At 40.8% G+C, this 22,920-nt stretch overlaps 1 protein-coding gene, 1 long non-coding RNA gene and 1 pseudogene across 2 annotated transcripts in view; 1 reads left to right on the forward strand and 2 right to left on the reverse strand.

Moving 5' to 3' along the window:
• The window catches only part of NUP210L (nucleoporin 210 like), an 85,179-nt gene that overhangs the window by 10,092 nt on the left and 52,167 nt on the right, over positions 1 to 22,920 (reverse strand). The window contains exons 18-33 of the mRNA XM_067727910.1: positions 21,137 to 21,225; positions 20,824 to 20,928; positions 20,426 to 20,527; positions 19,301 to 19,429; positions 18,655 to 18,782; positions 17,120 to 17,252; positions 15,727 to 15,789; positions 15,181 to 15,360; positions 14,705 to 14,785; positions 14,485 to 14,616; positions 11,345 to 11,503; positions 10,058 to 10,149; positions 8,714 to 8,888; positions 7,510 to 7,685; positions 6,601 to 6,818; positions 4,821 to 4,960 (exon numbers count right to left, since the gene is read on the reverse strand). Of these exons, the coding sequence (XP_067584011.1) occupies positions 4,821 to 4,960; positions 6,601 to 6,818; positions 7,510 to 7,685; positions 8,714 to 8,888; positions 10,058 to 10,149; positions 11,345 to 11,503; positions 14,485 to 14,616; positions 14,705 to 14,785; positions 15,181 to 15,360; positions 15,727 to 15,789; positions 17,120 to 17,252; positions 18,655 to 18,782; positions 19,301 to 19,429; positions 20,426 to 20,527; positions 20,824 to 20,928; positions 21,137 to 21,225 (2,102 nt within the window). The remainder of the gene's footprint in view (positions 1 to 4,820; positions 4,961 to 6,600; positions 6,819 to 7,509; positions 7,686 to 8,713; positions 8,889 to 10,057; positions 10,150 to 11,344; positions 11,504 to 14,484; positions 14,617 to 14,704; positions 14,786 to 15,180; positions 15,361 to 15,726; positions 15,790 to 17,119; positions 17,253 to 18,654; positions 18,783 to 19,300; positions 19,430 to 20,425; positions 20,528 to 20,823; positions 20,929 to 21,136; positions 21,226 to 22,920) is intronic.
• LOC137212616 (cytochrome b-c1 complex subunit 10 pseudogene) lies at positions 13,447 to 14,214 on the reverse strand (annotated as a pseudogene).
• On the forward strand, positions 14,385 to 21,877 carry LOC137219415 (uncharacterized). The gene is made up of 5 exons (XR_010941117.1): positions 14,385 to 16,483; positions 16,983 to 17,276; positions 19,828 to 19,910; positions 20,376 to 20,449; positions 21,339 to 21,877. It is a non-coding gene; the product is annotated as an uncharacterized lncRNA (long non-coding RNA).

Here is a 22,920-nt window from a genome sequence, read left to right on the forward strand (position 1 = left end):
TGCCTTGAATATAAGGCAAGTGCTTAATGATTACATTGAGAGAAGATGGTGATAATGATGGCCCTTTCCCCCCAAATACCTTCAACTTATTGGTTTATTTATTTATTTTTGGATTCTAACTCCTTTGGGTATCCTTGCCCTCTTTGTTTTTTTTGGCTGTGGCACACAGCATGCAGGATCTTACTTAGTTCCCCAACCAGGGATCAAACCCATGCCCCCTGCAGTGGAAGCGCAGAGTCCTAACCACTGCACACCAGGGGATTCCTCCCAAATTCCTTCAATTTAAATGCAGTATACTGTCCAGTCTCCTCAGTACTACCATAGTTTTTTATTTTTTCATATATTCAAGGACCTTAAAACTGTAATAGGGAAGAACCTTTTGTATTCTACTACAAGTTAATCACTAAAGGGATGTTGCCTACAAGCTTAAATTATACATAAAGGCCCATCTCTGGGAACCCTGCTTCCCAGGAAATGAGCATTAAGCTAAAATACCTTTGTTTAGCTCACAGGAAACATCTTGACCAGGCCCACCTGTGAGCGACTGCAGGGATGAAAAAATGAACACGTCCCCCTGCTGGAGGCTGATGGGAACCAGGAAGTGTTTGACTTTGCCCCCTCCCCTTTTAGTATGGATATGGAACCTGAATTCTAACTCAGGCAACGTGGTTCTTTGGGGCAGGAGCCCACCACCTTCTCAATTTGCTAGCTTTCCAAATAAAGTCGTTATTCCTTGCCCTCCCCCAACAACTTGCCTCTCAATTACTGGCTTGTCGTGCAGCGAGCAGTACGAGCTTAGACTCGGTAACTAAATCAAGTTAGTTATGTCAAGAGCTCAGTGAGGAAAGGAGTTTTGTCTTTTTCTCTTTGTATTTCCAGAGCCTAGCATAATCACTGACATGTAACAGGCCTCAGTGATTGTCTACCAGTTAGTGAATAATTAAATGAGCATTTTTACGAAGTACACCAACTGAAATATGACCTTTTGACTTATCTGTAGCCTCTGACATCATAGCGCATTCTCTCCCTTGCCTTTGTGACACCTTTCTCCTTGCTTTTCTAGCACCTAGAACCTTCTCAGCCCATTTTTCTAGTTGTCTTCTCATGCTGCCTTTCTCCTCAACCCTCTTATCTGCTCATGATACAAGTTCTCTTTGAATGTTATCCAATTTTTCCCTCTCTACCCTTAAAACTTACTCTGAAGCCACCCTGATTTATTCATTGGTCTTCAAACACAACATATACTTTTTATTTGCCTTTGTACATATATGCCTTCTCCCTTTCTTTTCTGCCAAATTCCTAATCCCAGGATTCAGTTTAAATGTCATTTGTGGAAAATTTAGCCTTAATGTCTAGGCAGAATTAGTGACTTTCTTCTGTATTTATTCTAAGAGCATTTCTGACGTGATCATTTATGTTATCATGCCATCTATATGTAATTATTTATGTTATGACTAGAGCTCTATAAAAGAAGGTACCAGATACCATGTGGGCACTTATTGGGCAATTTACTCATTTATAAAATTGGGATAATACTTTGCAGGGTTGAGAAGATTAAAAATGGTAGTTGTACTGTATATAAAATGAAAAATGAGGGGCTTCCCTGGTGGCGCAGTGGTTGAGAGTCTGCCTGCCGATGCAGGGGACGCGGGTTCGTGTCCCGGTCCGGGAGGATCCCACATGCCGTGGAGCGGCTGGGCCCGTGAGCCATGGCCGCTGAGGCTGCGCGTCCGGAGCTTGTGCACCGCAACGGGAGGGGCCACAGCAGTGAGAGGCCGGCGTACCGCAAAAAAAAAAAAAAAAAAAAAAAAAGAAAAATGAAAAACAATAGATGCAGAGTGCCAAGCCCATAGTAGATGCTCAAAAAATAATAGCTATTAAGAGGAATGAAAAGAGGAACAAACAGATTCTTTGGGCACAGAGGAAGGAGATGTTACATATATTTAAGGGGGAAATAGGAAAGGCTTTATAAAGCTTACCTATTCACTTGTTCACCCATCTCACCTACTCAAGGGTATCACTTAAGCAATTCTCCCTACTCCTACATCAAATTTTCCTTCTCTACTGAATCATTTCCTAAGGCATTATTTCTCCCATTTTAAAAAACAATCAACAAACTCGACTCCAGTTCCTTGAAGAGGACTGTCTCCAAGTCCTCTTTTTCAATTCTCCAATCAAACTTCCAGTCCCTTTATTCCACTGAAGCTACTCCTCAAAGTCACCAGCCTCCATATTGCAAAAAACCATCAGTCATTTCTCAGTTTTCATATTTGACCCATCAATAGCTTTCATGTGGTTGATCTCCCCCTCCCTCCTTGAAATACCTTCTTCACTTGGCTTCCCGGACACCAGGATTCCCGGGTTTTCCTCCCATTGCCCATTCTTTCTTTTTTTTTAATAAATTTTTTCTTTTCTTTAATTTTTATTTATTTATCTTTTTTTGGCTGCATTGGGTCTTCATTGCTGCATGCAGGCTTTCTCTAGCTGCAGAGAGCGGGGGCTACTCTTTGTTGCAGTGCGCAGGCTTCTCATTGCGATGGCTTCTCTTGTTGCGGAGCACAGGCTCTAGGCGCACAGGCTTCAGTAGTTGTGGTGTACGGGCTTTGTTGCTCTGCAGCATGTGGGATCTTCCCAAACCAGGTATCAAACCCATGTCCCCTACATTGGCAGGCGGATTCTTAACCACAGCGCCACCAGGGAAGTCCCATTCCCTGGTCATTCTATAAATCTTATAAATTCCTATAAATTTCTTTTGTTCCTATTCTTCTTTCAGAGCTCTTAATATTGGAGTGTCCCCAGAACTTAGTCCTTGGACCTCTTCTCTATTTACACTCATTCTCTTGATGATCTTATGGCTTTTTTTTTTTGGCTGTGTTGGGTCTTTCTTGCTGTATGTGGGCTTTCTCTAGTTGTGGCAAGTGGGGGCTACTCTTCGTTGCGGTGCATGGGCTTCTCACTGCAGTGGCTTCTCTTGTTGTAGAGCACAGGCTCTAGGCACACGGGCTTCAGTAGTTGCAGCATGTGGGCTCAGTAGTTGTGGCACTCAGGCCCTAGAGCTTGTGGTCTTCCGTAGTTGTGGCGTGTGGGCTCAGTAGTTGCAGCACACAGGCTTCCATTGCAGTGGCTTCTCTTGTTGCAGAACACGGGCTCTAGGCGCACAGGCTTCAGTAGTTGTGGCACGCAGGCTCAGTAGTTGTGGCTTGCAGGCTCTAGAGCGCAGGCTCAGTAGTTGTGGTGCATGGGCTTAGTTGCTTCTCAGCATGTGGGATCTTCCCGGACCAGGGCTCGAACCCGTGTCGCCTGCATTGGCAGGTGTATTCTTAACCACTGCACCACCAGGGGAGTCCGATCTTATGGCTTTAAATATCTATGCCAATGACTCTCAGACTTTTCTATCTAGCTACCTCAACACATCCATTTGACATCTAATAGACATCCAACTTTACATGTCCAAAACTGATCTTCTCTCCAAAACTGTTCCACCTACAGTCTTACGCATTTCAGTTGATGGCAATTCTGTCCTTTTAGTTGTTCAATCAAAAATCTTAAGTCATTCTTGATTCTTTCACACTCTACATATAGTAATCTATTGGGAAATTGTATCAACTATACCTATAAAATATATTTAGAATCTGATCAACTTTTTACCACCTCCTCTATTATCACCCTGATCCATCATACTCAGCTGCGTTACTGCAATTATAACCTCCCAACTTGTCTCTCAGCTCCTACTCTTTTTTGTTTCTTGGCTGCGTTGGGTCTTTGTTGCTGCGTGTGGGCTTTCTTTAGTTGTGGCGAGCGGGGGCTACTCTTCGTTGCGGTGCGCAGGCTTCTCATTTTGGTGGCTTCTCTTGTTGCGGAGCACAGGCTCTAGGCGCACAGGCTTCAGTAGTTGTGGCTCACGGGCTCTAGAGCGCAGGCTCAGTAGTTGTGGCACACGGGCTTAGTTGCTCTGCAGCATGTGGGATGTTCCCAGGCCAGGGATTGAACCCATTTCTCCTGCATTGGCAGGCGGATTCTTAACCACTGATCACCAGGGTAGCCCTCAGCTCCTACTCTTGCCCCTACAGTTTAGTACCAACCAGTAGCCATGGTGATATATATATATATATATATATATATATATATATATATATGTTTAAATTAATTAATTTTTGGCTGTGTTGGGTCTTTATTGCTGCGCGTGGGCTTTCTCTGGCAAGCGGGGGTTCCTCTTCATTATGGTGCGCGGGCTTCTCATTGCGGTGGCTTCTCTTTGTTGTGGAGCACGGGCTCTAGGCATGCAGGCTGCAGTAGTTGCAGCATGCGGGCTCAGTAGTTGTGGCTGGCGGGCTCTAGAGCACAGGATCAGTAGTTGTGGCGCATGGGCTTAGTTGCTCCATGGCATGTGGGATCTTCCCGGACCAGGGCTCGAACCCGTGTCCCCTGCATTGGCAGGAGGATTCTTAACCACTGTGCCACCAGGGACTCCCTCATGGTGATATTTTAAATTATAAATCAGACTAGTCATTCTTTTGGTTAAGAACCTTAATCACGATTTACCTTTATGTTCCAGTAAAGTTTGTTGGCTGGCTTTATATCTGATATGTGAGTGTATTTCTTTTCATAGGATGTGCTCTCTATATGCATATTCCCATATATTGAAATAGTTACTCTAGACTCTTCAACTCTTTTTTTTTTGGCCACGTCACATGGCTTGCAGGATCTTAGTTCACTGACCAGGGATTGAACCCAGGCCACGGCTGTGAAAGCCTGGAATCCTAACCACTAAGCCACCAGGGAACTCCCATGAACCCTTCAACTCATAACATTAGGTTTACCTCTCGATATGTTTTCACTAGTCCTGGAATGTCATGAAAAATTGTTGCTATTCCTGGACTCCTGGCCACTCCTACCCCAGTGACAATGTCTGTTTGTAGAATATTGTCATTAGCGGAAATCATCCACATCCCGGGTTCACCTAGGAAAAAACAAGAGAAAGCACTTGGCTGCAACCTTTGATATGATATAAATTGGTCACTCTAACCTTACTCAGAATCCAAGTCAGTAGACCATTCAAGCATACATATCCCTTCCCAGGAGGAGCACCCAGCTTTGAGGGTAACTTTGTTTTTTTTCTTTAAAAAAAAATTTTTTTGGCCACGTCACGTGGCACGTGGGATCTTAATTCCCCGACCAGGGATCGAGCCCAGGCCCCCTGCATTGGAAACGCAGGGTCTTAACCACTGGACCGCCAGGGAAGTCCCTAACATTGTTTTCTTAATGTCGGGTTCCCCTTCGTATGTCATGCCAGCAAAATAAAACAGGAACTGCTGACCTTCACAATCACAAAAGAAGCTACTTAGTTGGAGAATGTAACCGTTCTCCTTAGGAAAAAGAAAAATGCTTTTTACACATAGGAATAACACTCTGATTAAACTTTGTATAGACCCTGCTAAGGATGAATCTGCTTTGACCTACTGATTGATATCAGCAGGAAGACTGCAAGCAAGTGTCAACTGGCAGAAGAGAGGATTCGTTTACTTAGGTTTAAGTCCCAAGGTGGCAGAGGAATGTCAAATATTAGATTAGATTACTGATCCTGGCATGTGGCCCTTCTGCTTCCTCATCCAAAGTGGTATGGATTTGAGATGCCCAAAAAATTCCAGAATGGAAGACAGAGGGACAGTCCTGACAGAACCTAGGAAAAGGGAGTAAAAAAAGCCTCTGGTTCACTGACAAAAGATTAACAATCATGGTATTGTAAGCACAGTTAGCTCACTGGCCATGGATTACATGTTAGTAAGTAGTGGTTGCTTACAAGTCAACTTTTACAGGACTGGAGGATTTGACCTAGGCTGAATAGAGTTTGCTTTGTATCAAGTCCAAAATATACAGTTAATGTCCAGTATTACATCACTTTACCCAAACATATGTATCCATAGTTCCCCAAAGAGGACGCAAAGCCCAAGCCACATACCACCCCAGCCAGCCTTACTTGGATGGATTATTTGGTTGCATATACCCAGTCAGTATCTACCATTTTGGGATATGCTACCTGGAAGCCTAAAGATATAACACACATTTCCTAACCCAAGACTGATTTTCTGTAACTCAGTAGTACTTCTTAGAACAGAAATGCTTTGCTGATCAAGAGTATAGTGTAGCCTGGTACAAGGCCAAACCTTCTTACAGTGATGGTATATGTAGAAGTTAGGCCTTCAGATGTGCCTCACAAAACAGTGTACACACAATTGGTTCTTAGAACTAAAGCCTTATTGTCCTTTCCTTTTATTTCATCCTTTCCTGATGTTCAGCTTAGCAGTTACCCTCCTTCAGAAGCCGGGAATGGAGGAGAAGGCACAGTACTCTACACTGCCTATATATTCAGTACACACTTGGTAAATATTACTGGCTGACCTCTAATTGGCTGGCTATGGAGAGAAATGGGCACTAAACTGAGAATTATCAGTTAACATGAAAAATAAAACACACAAAAGTATTTTCTTTCTCAGAGAGCCCCTTAGATTTTAGATAATTTGGAAAAAAAAAATCATCTAAGGGATGAGTTGCTTTCTAATCCTGTCAGTTGTGAGGTTGAGACAGGGAAGGTATCCAAACCATTCTGGTTGAGGAGGTGAGTACTGAAGCAGATGACATCTCCGACAAAGGTAAGCTTGGTGTCTGGCTCGATGGCGTGCTCTACAGAAACAGGAATATAATCTGCCATGCCGGGATGTCTCTGGTCCCAGAGCCTCACAAGTGTCACCCCTCTGTTCACAGCCTGAGCCATGTAAGTATAGTTCCTATTCCCTGGTCCAATAAGCAGCAGGTCATCTCTGAAAGCAGACATGAAAGGTAGAAATCTCTGAAAAGAGTCAATAGTTAGGAAACAGTTCTGGAGGCAGACCCTATCACAACATTTTATATTCAATAGCTCAAAAGTTCAGATGGAGTTCTACAATGGAGAGTAAGCAACTAGGGCCAGGGATCAGGTCTATTACATTTATATATATAGTGCCCAGCTAGGCTTTTTTAAAATCATTATTAATTAATTAATTAATTAATTAGGCTGTGCCCGGTCTTAGTTGCAGCACGTGGGATCTTTGCTGTGGCATGTGGGACCTAGTTCCCTGACCAGGGATCGAACCTGTGCCCCCTGCATTGGGAGCACAGTGTCTTAACTGGACCACCAGGGAAGTCCCTAGGCTTTTTTTTTTTAATTAAAAAAAATTGTTTTTTCAGTATGGCTTTTTTTTTTTTTTTTTTTTTAGTATGGCTTTTTGATAATACTCCAATTGGCTCCCTACAGGAGCTTTGTATGAACTAGGACTTGTCAAATTCAAAACATACTGAAGTTTTTATTCATTGAACAACTAATTCTGTTTTTTTCCCCATCTTAATGAAAGAAAGAAAGATCAGATTCCAACTGCAGGATATGAGAGGAATTTATTGGAGCTTTTAGATAATACCAGGTTAATCAATAAGATGTCTACCACAATGTCAACACCATTCCTTTGCCTTCCATACCTGTTCAAAGCCAGATAAAGCTGGGTATTGTGTGTGTGGAATTTCTCTCCAACGCTATTGTAAAACTGAACAGTGAAGGTGAGAGACATGCCCAAGGGAAAGGCTGATAGGGTCCTTCCTTGAGCTGTGTATAGCTTGGGGTGGCTGCTCATTCGCAGGTATGTCACTGGTGCTACCTGTGGGAGACAAAACCTACTAGTACAGAGAAGGATGCATTGGAGAGGAGCTGAGACCATATTCTGAGACTTATAATCAATGATAAAAATGGTGTTCTTCTTTTGTAGGAAATAGTTAGCTCTTGATTTCAGATGACAGAGTGAAAAAGAAATATGACATAGGGAGGGAGACGCAAGAGGGAAGACATATGGGAACATGTGTTTATGTATGACTGATTCACTTTGTTATGGAGCAGAAACTAACACACCATTGTAAAGCAATTGTACCCCAATAAAGATGTTAAAAAAAAAATATGACAGTACAGGAAATGGCTTTTTAATTACTAAAACAGTGGAAATGTGAAAAGAAGCTGGAGCTTTTTGAGGAAAGGACTGCATTTCTTCTTATTTTGTGCCAAGTGTCAATATTTATTGTTAAATAATTGATCATTTATCAAGAATACTGTAAATTTTGTTTTCACACTGCAAGAGATAAATAAACTGTGATACAGTAAGGGAAGTCCAGGTTTGAATCCTAGCTTTATTATTTCATATCTTCATCTAATCATTCTAGGTTTCATATTTATCATCAGTTTAATAGGGCTAATAATGCCTATCTCATAGGGTTTTTGTGGTAGTTAAAAAAGATAATATACGTAAAAGGAGCAACACAGAAGCTGGAATATACTAGATTTTTAACACAAAAAACATTGTTTGTTTTAGACTAACTTACCTCTAAGGTCTCTTCTAATTTAAAAAAAAAAATTCTAAAAACAAAGCCTAATTTTGATAGCAATGGTTCTACGCTTCTCCCACACCAACCCTTTTGCCAAATCTGCTCAGAAGACATTCATACCAATTTGAGGCTAATCTCTTTTATAACAAGGACTGTAAAGTCCACTTTAATTTGATGGTTCATGTCAAGATTGTCCTCTTATCTTACAGTTCATTTCTGACTTCCAGAGAAGTTTCTAGTTCTTAAAAAAGGAAATCTGCCTCTTAAGGCCATGGTATTCCTTTTATTTTTTTGAGTAAGTCCCTGAACTCACCTGAACCCCAGTTACAGTTGTTTGGTTGACTCCAAAAGGTTCTATAGAAGTGACTTCCAACACAGCAGTACCTGCAATGGAACCAGCTTTCAGGAGCCCTTCACCGTCCTCCTCAATGACAGATGAATTAGGGAAACACTTGAGAACACGGGAACTCACAAAGGCGGCCCCTACCCTAGGGAATAAACGGAGCAAATGGCATCTCTTGGGGGCTCTGTTTGACAAGAAAGAAAGGAGTAGCGATTGCCAGGATTACTGTTAGCTGTACTCTGAGAAAACTGCTTGCCATTCTCCATGTTGTGTAGTTATTTTTTCCTCAGGTAAAAGTCAGCCTTTGGATTATGCTTATCTCTTTAAAAATTAAATACTATTACATATTTATCATTAAAAAATTATTTGGTTAAAAGAATTGAAAACAGGTACAGTCAGCTTTTCATATCCATCGGTTTTGCATCTGCAGATTCAACCAAGCACAGGCTGAAAATTTCAAAAAGTTCCAAAAAGCAAAATTTGAACTTGCCTTGGACTGGCAGTTATTTACATAATGTTTACATTGTATTAGGTATTATAAGTAATTTAGAAATAGTTTAAAGTATACAGGAGGATGTGCATATATGCAAATATTACACCATTTTTATAGACTGGATTTTTGCATCTGCAGATTTTGGTGGGAGTGCGAGTCCTGGAGCCAATCCCTGGTGGATACAAAGGGCCAACTGTATTCAAACAAATACTTGCACGTGAATGTTCATAGCAGCACTATCCACAATAGCTAAAAGGGGAAAACAAACCAAAGTCCACAATAGCTAAAAGGGGAAAACAAACCAAAGTCCACCAACAGATGACTGGGTAAACAATGTGTTACATTCATACAATGGAATATCATTCAGTCATGAAAAGGAATGAAGTACCAATACATGCTACAATGTGGATGAACCTCGAAAACATGTTAACTGCAAGAAGCCGACAGAAAAGGTCACGTATTGTATGATTTCATTTACATGAAATACACAATATTTAAATTCACAGAGACAGCTGATTAGTTGATTGCTAGGGACTGAGAGAAGGGGAGAATGGTGAGAGACTGCTTAATGGGTATGGGCCTCCTTTGGTGGTAATGAAAATGTTTTGGAACTAGAGGTGATGGTTGTATAATACTGTGTATGTACTAAACGCCAGTGAATTGTACAATTTAATTTTATGTTATATGAATTTCACTTCAACTAAAAAAAATTATTTGTGGGTTAGAAAAATCACCTTAGAAGGCAATGTTTTTTTCCATGTGCAGTGTTTCTCTGAGGGTAAAGTTGGATCCTGGCCTGTCTTCTTCTCCATTCTCCTTACCTGTTGGTATGGAGTTTGAGCTGAGAATTCATGGGCATCAGAATTTGTTCAGGTTGGCACTCTGGGTAGAAAAGTTGGAGTTTTTCAAACACCTAGAATGAGAAAATGATGTTTTCCTCATTTCCGGAAAAGACAAATGATGACCTTTACTCACAAATGGACAACTACAAATCAAGTCTGCCCAATTTCAATTTAGCCCAATGTCCCACAGTTCTGCTTTCCAAAATGGGCCAGGCATTTAAAACTTATTTAGGTAGTGTAGAATATATAACCTAATATTAGCCCTGCTTCTGACTACAAGGGACTGGGCATAGTTTACACTTACCACATCCCCTATATTACTTAGATATTAGGTATGAAATAATTTTGAAATTTCTAATTTTTTAAAATAAATTTATTTATCTTATTTATATTTGGCTGTGTTGGGTCTTTGTTGCTGTGTGCAGGCTTTCTCTACTTGTGGCTCGTGGGCTCTAGAGCTCAGGCTCAGCAGTTGTGGCGCACGGGCTCAGCTGCTCCGCGGCATGTGGGATCCTCCCGGACCAGGGCTCGAACCTGTGCCCCTGCATTGGCAGGCGGATTCTTAACCACTGCACCACAAGGGAAGTCCCATTGAAATTTCTAATTTTAGTTCTAATAACCTGAAAAGAGATTTGAGAATGAAGAACCTGTAGTATTTAATTAGCAAGGGCACTATTCTGGTCTTCTGCCTTCTGGTAAAGTGCTTTTTCCTCTACCCTCACTGAATCAGGGAACCAAAGCCAAAATAAAGGAAAGAAAAAAAAATTAGTCCCAAATTCAGAGGTAGAGAAACTTATTTGCCCCACACAAAAAACAGTTTTTCTTTGAGTTCTAAAAACAATAGGGCCATGTAGCTTTCAGCTTGAGAACATCTGTAGAAACTATTTGTACTCTCATACCTTACCAGAAGTTAGGATAGGATTTCATTCTACCTGTGAGTATAGCTAAGTGGACTGTATCATAATATCTGTGTTAGGCAGAACAAATCAGAAATTAATTCCTCTTTAGTTATTATGTGTTCATATACTGTATTCACTGCGTTGGGAGTTGAGGGGAGTGCATGTGCTGTAGTTTCTAATGTAGTTTCTAATTGCTCATAGAAGCAATTAGCAGGAATAACAAAGATCTAGAAACCATAAGCCTATTCCAGAGATCCCTTTAGCAATTTCTCTATCTCTATACAGACTAAGCTCTTCATGGATGGTAAGAGAATATAACTTTCTTCTCCTTGATATACAGAAACAAGATTTAGCTTTGGGACCTTACCAGGATCTGAACTTCATCAGACAGTTCCAACAAATTCCCCTCAAACTGCCCAGAGGAACTGTTCATACAGCGGACAGTGACTTTGATACTGGTCCGACCAGCTGCTTTTGTGTGGACAACCATGGCAAAGTTATTCTCTGCTGGGAGTTGTAGAAAAACCTAGACGGTAAAGGGAAGGATTAAGAAATATTCATGAATGAACACTGTGCCCTTCCCTCTTTGTTGAAAATAGCTATCTAGAAAAATTAGAGTTCCAGGCTTATCTTCCCTCCCCTTCCCTTCCCTTCCCTTCCCTTCCCTTCCCTTCCCTTCCCTTCCCTTCCCTCCCCTCCCCTCCCCTTCCTTCCTCCTTTCCTTCCCTCCCTCCTTCCTCCCTCCCTTCTTTCTTTCTCTCTCTTCCTTCATTCCTCCCTTCCTTCCTTCCTTCCTTTCTCTGCACCTTGAGGCTTGTGGGATCTTAGTTCCCCAACCAGGGATTGAACCCGAGCCCCTGCAGTGAAAGTGCCAAGTCCTAACCACTGGATCACCAGAGAATTCCCCCAGGGTTTATTTTCATATTTGTTTATTTTCATATTCCCAGAAACACAGTCACCCCTAAAGTAAACTTCTGTGTTCAGTGCTCAACTAATTCTGGAAAGACCCCTATGCAAGAATTCTTATCTTGCAAGAAGTCAATTCATTGATAGGAGAAGAATGGAAATGAAGGAAGGGGTATCCTCAGTAGGTTGAAACAGTAGAACTTGAGATGAGAGAAGTGAGGTAATCTACTCCTGGAGTTCAGAGTGGTAGCAAGGAAGGAAGAGGAGAAGAAAGGGAAGCTGTTGTTTTAGGATTGTGTTAAACTAGCTGACCATTTCCTCACTTGCTTCACTCACCATTCTAGTCTAGATTGGATAAGGATTAGGCCTTGACAGATTTCTGGTAAGAGGGAAGGGAGGGCCAACACCAAGGCAAATGTTATTTAGTTATTTGTTTGTTTGTTTATCAGGTCTTAGTTGTGGCAGGCGGGCTCCTTAGTTGCGGCTCGCCAGTTCCTTAGTTATGGCATGCGAACTCTTAGTTGCAGCATGCATGTGGGATCAAGTTACTGGACCAGGGATCAAACCCAGGCCCCCTGCATTGGGAGCGCGGAGTCTTAAGCACTGCGCCACCAGGGAAGTCCCCTAAGGCAAATATTGAAGTAGGCACTTGCCTACCTTTTTGGCACTCATTTCATGTTCTATCTCCTCTGCATTTTTGCTGTCTGGAGCGCTCAAGACCTTCCTTCACTCTCTTGACTCATACAGAGTTCCAAGTTCCAAATTCACCTTTCCCTTCTCCCCTACATAAAAATTCCCATCTCCTTTGTGCAGATTTCAATCAATTGTCTGGAAGCAAGTCTTATGCTAAAGAATGAGTGGTTTATAATTGTTTAATCCAAGTGAATTTCTAAATGGTGACACCACAGTGCAGGAAGTCTACCTTGTAGGGCATTAGAGACCTTTCTATTGAGGTCGAAGGCAGGGGAAGAAAATCTTTGTATGGCTCTCAATCATTTCTTCCGTTAGAGTGATTATTTAGATAAGAAAATTAGAGGAAGGGAGAAGTAGAATAGATGCTAAGACCTAGGCCATCCCCTCCTTTCACACAATTCCTATTTGCTATTCAAGAAAAAAAGCCAAATCCTTCTGCAGAACTCTACCAAACTAAGTACAGTTCTATCTCTCCTCAGTTCCAAGTATAACCAGGCTCTGTGCAGTCCATGACAGATAGAAGACTCAACCACTAGAGTTTCCCTAGAAGACTCAACCACTAGAGTTTCCCTAGATTACAGATCTAGGATATTTTAAGAAAATTGGAAATTTTAAATTTTTTCCAGACTTTTCTTTTTAGCTGGCTCCAGAAATGACCTAATTCTAGCTTCTGTAACCACTCTGATCTCTCTCAAGGTCTAATTCTTTGTTTTTGTGGGCACTGAGTTGTGACCTACTGGGTACCTTGGCCCCAGGTTCCTTCTTCCTAAGGTAAAGCTCAGACCTAAGTGGCTGCCACTGATCCTGGACCATCTTGGGTGGGTTCCATTAAACTGATGATCAGGTAACAACGTTGTGAAGTAGGTAAAGTTTGTAGCATCCACCTCTTTTTTTTTTTTTTCTTTTTCAGGTTTCAGAGTAAGGTTTAGTGCTATATGTATTAAAACATCAAAGCTATTTTAAAAAACATAAAGCCTCATGTTGCAGTGTGGATTTCCTCAATAGCCATCCTGAGGGCTTTGACCATTCCAGATGCAGCAGGTGAATTGGGAGGAGCCGGTACCACCAAAGGGAACCGTGGAGGAGTTTAATTAATTGTCCTTCTTAAATTTGCCATTGATATAAGGTCCAGAATCAGCTGCCAGTTGGTGGCCCACAACAGCCCCATGACACCCATGGCACCCTTCATGCTCAAGGTAGGATTCCAGTTCTTCCCCAGCTCCTAGTAGTGTGGGCCCAGGAGTGTGCTCAGCAACCACCTTTTTTTTTTTTTTTTTTGCGGTATGCAGGCCTCTCACTGCTGTGGCCTTTCCCGTTGCGGAGCACAGGTTCTGGACGCGCAGGCTCAGCGGCCATGGCTCACGGGCCCAGCCACTCCGCGGCATGTGGGATCTTCCAGACCAGGGCACGAACCCGTGTCCCCTGCGTCGGCAGGCGGACTCTCAACCACTGCGCCACCAGGGAAGCCCGCAACCACCTTTCTTAATGTCAACTGCCCATCATGCACTACAAACATGATTATTAATATAATTGTGTCTGAACATGTTGAAAGATTATATATTTAAACTTTATGTATAAATACTTTATATTCATAATGTGTTATTCATGTAACACAGTATCTGCTCACAAATACAACATTATACAACAACAAATACATCAAAGGAAGCATTGCTTTGTTGAGAGCTCTTTACAGCAAAGTATGTTAAACATCATATAGTATTATCTGAATACTCAAATTTGGTTTCTTCATATGATTTTCAGGTTTCCAGCATTCACAGAACAATTGGAAAAAGAGTAAGTAATAATATTGTGTAGTTTAGAAGTGAGTTAGTCTAAAACTTATGATGAAATAAAGTAAATTTAGTATCAAGATCCCTAAGGTAATATAATAAACAGATAAGTTTATACCTCTGAATGCCTGGGCACTAGATCCAATACGTCCCTTTTGCTCATGGACCAATGGAATGTGAGCCCAGGGTTGGCATTGCTGAAGGAGAAAGGGGTCTGGGTACTGGTCACTCCCATGACATAAACTGGCATCTGAAAATGAAGAGTGGTTTTGTGCTATACATCCTGTCCAGCTGGCATTATCAAAGTAATGAACCTGGAACAGAGCCATCCTACTGACCTCAGTAGCTGTGATGAGTCGAGTTGCAGCTGCAAGGATCCTAACAGCCCTTAGCTGCACAACTTCAATCTGCACTTCATCCTGCTCAACAGGGTGGAGAGCAAGCTTAGGCTAAGAGGGAGTGTCTGTGGGGTGGATGCTTATGATAACTAGTTTGTTTGTTGTTGTTTGGGGCATTCAACAACAACAACAAACATGCCATAGATATAGGTTTTTTGTTTGTTTGTTTTTGTTTTGTATTTGTTCTTGAAACAATTCCTTAAGTATAGGGACTATGTCTTATAACAATGCGAATACTCTGTGGGTTTTTCACTGAAGATTACATATTTCCCATGCCTGGTTAAGAGAATACCAAATGAGGGGACTGAAAAGACTTCCCTGGGCTGTTGACACCCTCCCCATCACTATTTCTTCCTCTACCTCCCAGTGATTCCCAGATGGAGGAGTAGAAGCAGAGCAGAACAAAGAACCAATACCTGGGAAAACACAATGACTTTTCCAGTATCTTCATTTACTGTCTGGATGGTGCCATGGACCACAGCTCTGCCAACTACCTTCCCTGTAACTTGGCCCCTCCTATTAACAACAGCCACGGTCTGATTACTGATGGAGAAGTGAATGATAGATTGAGGCTGAGGGCCACCTTCAGACATTACCTGGAATGTAAACACACCAGTGAATGCCTGGACCATGGGGAGAAGTCACATCTCCTTTCCCAACCTTTTGTCCAAGTAACTCGACTTTTTCATCTTCCCCCACTTTCCAACCAGCATATGCCACATCACCTCAAATGCACATGAGATGGAAGTGCTATAAATGATCCATGGGATTCCAAGAAGTAGTTCATACCATGTTTCTCATAGAACAAAGAAAATACTAATTTTCTTCTTTATCAAATCCTGTTGTACTTGGCTGAGAGTAGACAAGGGAAGGTCAACAAGAAGAGGTGTATGTGTATGTGTGTGTTGGGGTGGAGCAGAGGTGGGATGGGGAGAAAGCCTCATTTCTGGCTTTTGGATCACCTGCATCATATTAGTTGGAATCAGTGTCATTTTCTCTGGAACAAGTCTGAATGGAGGAAACACCTTGAAGGAGAAAACCAAAAGGACAACAGTGATTAACTACAGTCAGGTTCATAGTAAATGATCACGTAGCTTATTCTAAGGAAAAAAATCCTAATTATGTACAATGAAGTTATATACAAAAATGTATTTTATTTATAAATGCAAATTTTATTTATAATAGCAAAAAATTATAAATTACTTAAGTGAGAATGATTAAATAAGTTATTACGTATCCACTCACTGTAATAAAAGTGGTCATTAAGATTATATTTACACAATGAGATATCATCTCACACCAGTCAGAATGGCCATCATCAAAAAATCTAGAAACAATAAATGCTAGAGAGGGTGTGGAGAAGAGGGAACACTCTCGCACTGCTGGTGGGAATGTGAATTGGTACAGCCACTATGGAGAACAGTATGGAGGTTCCTTAAAAAACTACAAATAGAACTACCATACGACCCAGCAATCCCAGTACTGGGCATATACCCTGAGAAAACCATAATTCAAAAAGAGTCATGTACCAAAATGTTCATTGCAGCTCTATCTACAATAGCCTGGAGATGGAAACAACCTAAGTGTCCATCATCGGATGAATGGATAAAGAAGATGTGGCACATATATACAATGGAATATTACTCAGCCATAAAAAGAAACGAAATTGAGCTATTTGTAATGAGGTGGATGGACCTAGGGTCTGTCATACAGAGTGAAGTAAGTCAGAAAGAGAAAGACAAATACCGTATGCTAACACGTATATATGGAATTTAAGGGAAAAAAATGTCATGAAGAACCTAGGGGTAAGACAGGAATAAAGACACAGACCTACTTGAGAGTGGACTTGAGGATATGGGGAGCGGGAAGGGTAAGCTGTGACAAAGCGAGAGAGAGGCATGGACATATATACACTACCAAACGTTAAGGTAGATAGCTAGTGGGAAGCAGCCGCGTAGCACAGGGAGATCAGCTAGGTGCTTTGTGACCGCCTGGAGGGGTGGGATAGGGAGGGTGGGTGGGAGGGAGACGCAAGAGGGAAGAGATATGGGAACATATGTATATGTATAACTGATTCACTTTGTTATGAAGCAGAAACTAACACACCATTGTAAAGCAATTATACTCCAATAAAGATGTAAAAAATAAATAAAAAAAGATTATATTTACAATTACCTTTCTTTTCTACTTTTTTTTTTTTTTTGGACATGCCTCACAGCTTGCGGGATCTTAGTTCCCGGACCAGGGATGGAACCTGCGCCCTCAGCAGTGAAAGCGCAGAGTCCTAACCACTGGAAATTTATAAAATTTATAAAGAAGACGAAGTATGAATTTTGGATGAGATAATTTCCTTACTTCAATTTGCCGAGGAGCCGACGTGAATTTTCTCCCCATCTTGTCCCTGGCAATAGCTACAAGTGTGGTTTGCCCAATAGTGATAGCTCGAAGGATATAATTTTCAGAGTATTCGTCCTGTTTCTCCATTAGCCTGCAAAGACCCACAGATTTCTAGGTGAGAAAAATTTGGTTTTAAGAGTGGACAGTTATGCATCTTTCTAAGGTGCTTAACATTTTCTGCTTTCTTTTCTTTTCTTTTTTTTTTTTTTTGGCCATGTGGTGCAGCTTGTGGGATCTTAGTTCCCCGACCAGGGATTGAACCCGGGCCCACGGCCCTGAAAGTGAAGAGTCCTAATCACTGGACCACCAGGGAATTCCCAATCTTCTGCTCATATTAACTCAGCTTAGAAGGAACTACCAGAAAATAACTTCCAGAGTCAAGACAAAGTTCATAGCAATGGCAGAAGGCTCCTGAAGGGCAAAAATTTGTTCTTGGTCTCCAAAGGGATAAGAGCAATATAAACATAGACTGGCAAAACTGCAAATGCTAAATTGCCTCAGAATTCCTGTATCTTCCCTTTCGCAGAGGGCAATACCAGTGCCTCTACTTCTAGATTTTTTAAAGGTCCTCAAGTCTGAAGCACCCCCAAAGGATATCATCCAAGGAGAAGTTTCATATAATGGAAATATTAATGAGACACATGATTTTAGGCCCAAAATAAGACATCTGAGGATCTGGAAGGGGTATTTTGTAGAGAGCTGAATATGGGAAGAGAGTATGGGCTGAAAGGTACCGTTACAAAAAAAGGAAAGAAGAAAATCTGAAATAACCTAAGGGAGAGCTAACCAGGCTACCAGGAGGGATATTCTTGTGGTATTAAGCATAAGGAGAAAGAAGTATATTTTTTAAAGATTTATTTATCATTTATTTATTTTATTTTATTTATTTGTGGCTGCGTCAGGTCTTAGTTGCGGCAAACGGGATCTTCACGCTGGCTTCTCTCCAGTTGTGGCACACAGGCTCCAGAGCGCGTGGGCTCTGTAGTTTGCAGCACGCAGGCTCTCTAGCTGAAGCACACAAGCTCAGTAGTTGTGGCACATGGGCTTAGTTGCCCCGCGGCATGAGGGATCTTAGTTCCCTGACCAGGGATTTAATCCACGTCCCCTGCATTGTAAGGCGGATTGGTTTTTAAAATAAATTTATTTATTTATTTATTTTTGGCTGTGTTGGGTCTTCACTGCTGCGCGCGGGCTTTCTCTGGTTGCAGCAAGAGGGGGCAACTCTTCATTGCGGTGTGTGGGCTTCTCACTGAGGTGGCTTCTCTTGTTGTGGAGCACGGGCTCTAGGTGCGCGGGCTTCAGTAGTTGTGGCGCACGGGCTTAGTTGCTTCGCGGCATGTGGGATATTCCCCGACCAGAGATAAAACCCGTGTCCCCTGCATTGGCAGGCGGATTCTTAACCACTGCACCACCAGGGAAGTCCCTAAGGCGGATTCTTTACCACTGGACCACCAGGGAAGTCCCCAAGAAAGGAGTATTGAAATGGTACTCACGTCAGGGTGACAATGGCAGAAGCCAACTGCAGTTTGAGCTCCATGTTCCTGAAGTATTTATTTTGGAACGGGCGTTTGGAAGGGCCAAGAACCCTCACAGTTGCTAACACAGCTTTACCTATTTCAACCTAGTGGTTAAAAAACAAAAATTAAAAAAAATAATTTTTTAAAGGTAATTTTAGTAGAGATGTCTCATTCACCTAGGGCCGTTTAACTCTTAGAGGTGGCAAGCTCTTTTTTTCATGCTAAATGTTCCTGGTCAGCCTTTGATCTAGTAAGCCTAATCTATGTGTATTCTTTTAAGTTGTTCTTTTTTTTTTAACTGTTTTTTTTTTTTTTGGCCATGCCCTGTGGCACATGGGATCTTAGTATCCTGACCAGGGATCGAACCCACACCCACTGCATTGGAAGCATGGAGTCTTAAACACTGGACCACCAGGGAAGTCCCTAAGTTGTGCTTTAACACTCTATTTATCTTCATCATGTTTAGTGTTGGAATTGTGTTCTTTAAGGGCAGGTATTTCCATTAATATCATCAAAGGGCCTGGTATACACACATGGTAGCTGAGCACAGACTATATTAGGTGATGCTAACGAGTGAGAATGACGCCTGCTTCATTTAAGAGAGAAAGCAAACATCTCTCACCTTATCAATCAAATCAAGCTCCAGCTCTTGCATGTCTGACACCGTGAGGTGAGCCATTGCTGGACCCAAGAAAGCCAAACACAGGTCATAGACCTCCAAGCTGAGAAATCCTGGATGTACTGGAACTAACTAGAAGGAAGAAGATGGTAGCTGGGTAAAGAAGCAAACATGCTCCAAGCATAATCATAGCAATTATTTCCACCCAAAGTGGAAAATACAATATCTTACTTTCTTTGTGATGGGAACTCTGAGAGGTCCCATTATATGTTTCAGGCATAGCACAATATGTACCCTTAAAGTGATGTTTCAGTTTGTGGCAAAATATGTACCCTTAACAAATACTAACTGATAAAGAGCAGAGTTTAAATTGATTGATTTCAAGCAGAATCCAACATATATATCCAGCTTCTTAATTATGAACAGGGAAAGGATTCAGGAAGAAAATCATGTACATTTATATGCAATCACAAGGAGGGAGAGAAAATACTGGGTGGACTGATACTTTGTTTTTCCTTCTTGTACTACAGCTCCTGCACAGCAGCATGGTTTTTCACATGCTTTGCCCATAGGGCCTCAATCTCCTCTTTTAAAAAGCAACATTATGACTACAGTAAGTTACATTCCTTTGAGCTCTTTGAAGGAAATAAATACGTATGTTAATATAATATATTTTTTTATTATTACAAGTCAACTAAAAGCAAATCTCTTGGCATATTGACTATGGAGTCAGCTTAATATTTTAAGTTGCCATGTCCTGGCTGAAAATACCATATACTCAAATTATAAAGTCAATAGTATATCTAACTATCCACACAGTTCTGTGCTTTTAAATTTATAAAAATTAACCTTCTTTTAATGGAAATCTTATAATTAGATGTCTCCTACACTGTTTCCGTTCAATCAGAGCCAAAAATTGCCACATATTGTAGCTAGTTACAGAAAAAAACAAACAAAAAAACCTTCTTTTTTTCTTGAAGAATCTATGATGTAGGTTAAAAAAGGAAAAAGACACAAATGTTATTTTTTGTAACAAGTTTGAGACACCCAATAAAAATTTTCCAATCATTCTCCTAAGAATGAGCTTTGACCTGAGACCATCAGTCTGGGAATATCTCTAGAACTCACCTGGACAGAGCTTTCTGCTTCCAGGTAAGTGATGGTGGCAATGTCTTGCTCACTACTGTTGACTAAAAAATAACCAGATCCTTCCACAAGGCTAAATATTTCCTATGGAAAAATCAGACAAACAATATTCTGTTCCCTTTGGTTTATAAAAAATTCAAAGAAAATAACTTCTACTTACCTAAGAAAGAGTATGAAATTAAAAGATTACGGTCAGTGGACAAAAGACAAAATATGACTATTAAAGTATTACTTGCTAAGGATAATTATTATATATGCATTATATATGTGAATCGCTGATTTTCAACACATAAGTGAGCTTTTTTATTGTTATACTATTAATTTTAATAACCTCTCCCCTCCAATATGATTCCATTTAGCTAGACCTGTATAGCTTCTACCTTCACATCAGGGTGGTTATAGATGGTAGCATTCTCAGGCGATACTGTTACATCATCTACCAGGAGCAGCTCTACAGCTGCAGATCTGGGCAAGTTGGAAAGTTCCTAGAAATGTAATAAGAACCACAAAGGTAAATACAAACTTTTAATTCCTCAGTTCAGTGAGTGAAGATTCCAGTACTCTTTCAAGTGCCAAAGATAACAGATTCATAGAGGTGCATAGTTCTCAGATTTACATCAGTTATATAAATGACTTCTAAGGAGCCTTAAATTTCAGTTAATTAATATTTTTTATATAATAGTCTCCATTTACCTTTGGACTTTCCTTCTCTGAATAGCCCACAAAATTGACTCCAATGAGTACAGTCCCTTTTATCTGATGTACTTTAAGGATTCTTTGACCTGGAGACATGCAAAAAAGTACCCTGTGAGAAACAATAACATGTAGAATACAAAAGTGTCTCTAGAAAACCAAAAATCTGCCCTAATTTTTTCCAAATGGTGTTTTATTTCAGGGAGAAAAACAAAAACAAACCCAAAAAACAGTGAATAAGGAAATACACAAGAAACAGAAAACTGGGGTTCTATGCTGACTCTGCAATTATATTCCTATGTGACCTTGGGCAATCACTTTATTTCTCAGTTCCTTTATTAAATGAGGGGTTGGGACAGACAAAATCTAAAATTCTTTCCAGCTCTAATGGTTTGTGAGTCTAAAAATAAGCTGACAAGAGGGTATGGGAAAATTTTTGTTTGATTTAAAAATAAAAGTGAGAAATAAAGAGATTGTCCTTTGGGACTTTTCATGCTTCTAATCTGTTTTGTGTATGTAAATGTCACGTCAGTCCCTTACTCAAAAATTTTAAATGAAAAAAAAAATTTTTTTTAATCGCTAACTAGTCCTTATTAGAGCAATTCAAACTACTTAAACTAGTATTTGAAGCTGTCCATAATCTGACCCTGCTTTACTCATTCATTCTTTTTTCTTTCTTTTTAATTTAACTAACATGAATGTGCCACTTTACTTAGGACAACTCTTATTTTATCCTCAACACATGATGATCATGCGTAAAACTGTAAAGCATTTTCTCATGATGTTACATTCTTTCATTCAACAAAGATTTATTAAGGGCCTAACTATATGCTAGGCACTATGACAAGTAATTAGGATACAGAGATGAAGAAGAAAACAACACAGTTCTTGCCTTCAAAGAAACCCACAGCTTAGAAGGGTGGCTGAGAGGTAAACCAACCACTGCAATACAGTGTGATAAGTACTATTATAGAAGTATGTACAGAGCACATAATACAGAATATATAAGAGCACAAAGAAGGAATATTCTCCTTAGATTGGGAATATAGAGGAACAGAAAACTCCTAGATTACTAGAGGAAGATTTTAGCCTAGTGAAGATGCAAGTAAAGAGAAAATAAAACATATGCAAAGGAAAGAGGTATGACAAGACTTTTCATGGTTAAGGATCTAAAATTGTTGAGTATGAGAAAAATGTAGAATACATGTGGGTGGTAATAAGAAATGAAGCCAAAGAAGTAGGCAGGGGTCGGTATGTTAAGCTGCAACATATGAACTTTATCCAGAAAGACACAATGACAATACGTGTCACTGCGGGCTTAGTTGCCCTGCAGCATGTGGGATCTTAGTTCCCTGACCAGGGATTGAACCCATGTTCCCTGCATTGTAAGGCAGATTCTTTACCACTGGACCACCAGGGAAGTCCCCAGATTTGTATTTTAGAAAGATCATTCTGGGGACTTCCGTGGTAGTCCAGTGGGTAATACTCTGTGCTCCCAATGCAGGGGGCCCGGGTTCGATCCCTGGTCAGGGAACTAGATCCTACATGCATGCCTCAACTAAGAATTTGCATGCCACAACTAAGAGTCCACATGTTGCAACTAAAGATCCCGCATGCTGCAACTAAGACCCGGCGCAGCCAAAATAAATAAATAAATAAATTTTTTTAAAAAAGAAAAGAAAGATCATTCTGGACAGTAGTATGGAGGGTGGATTAGAGGGTAGGAGAGACACATTGAGATCAGTTAGGAGGCTACTATGGTGATGTAGGATAGAGGTTATGAG

This window comes from Pseudorca crassidens, chromosome 2 (assembly GCF_039906515.1).
Source record: "Pseudorca crassidens isolate mPseCra1 chromosome 2, mPseCra1.hap1, whole genome shotgun sequence".
NCBI classification, from domain to species: domain Eukaryota; kingdom Metazoa; phylum Chordata; class Mammalia; order Artiodactyla; family Delphinidae; genus Pseudorca; species Pseudorca crassidens.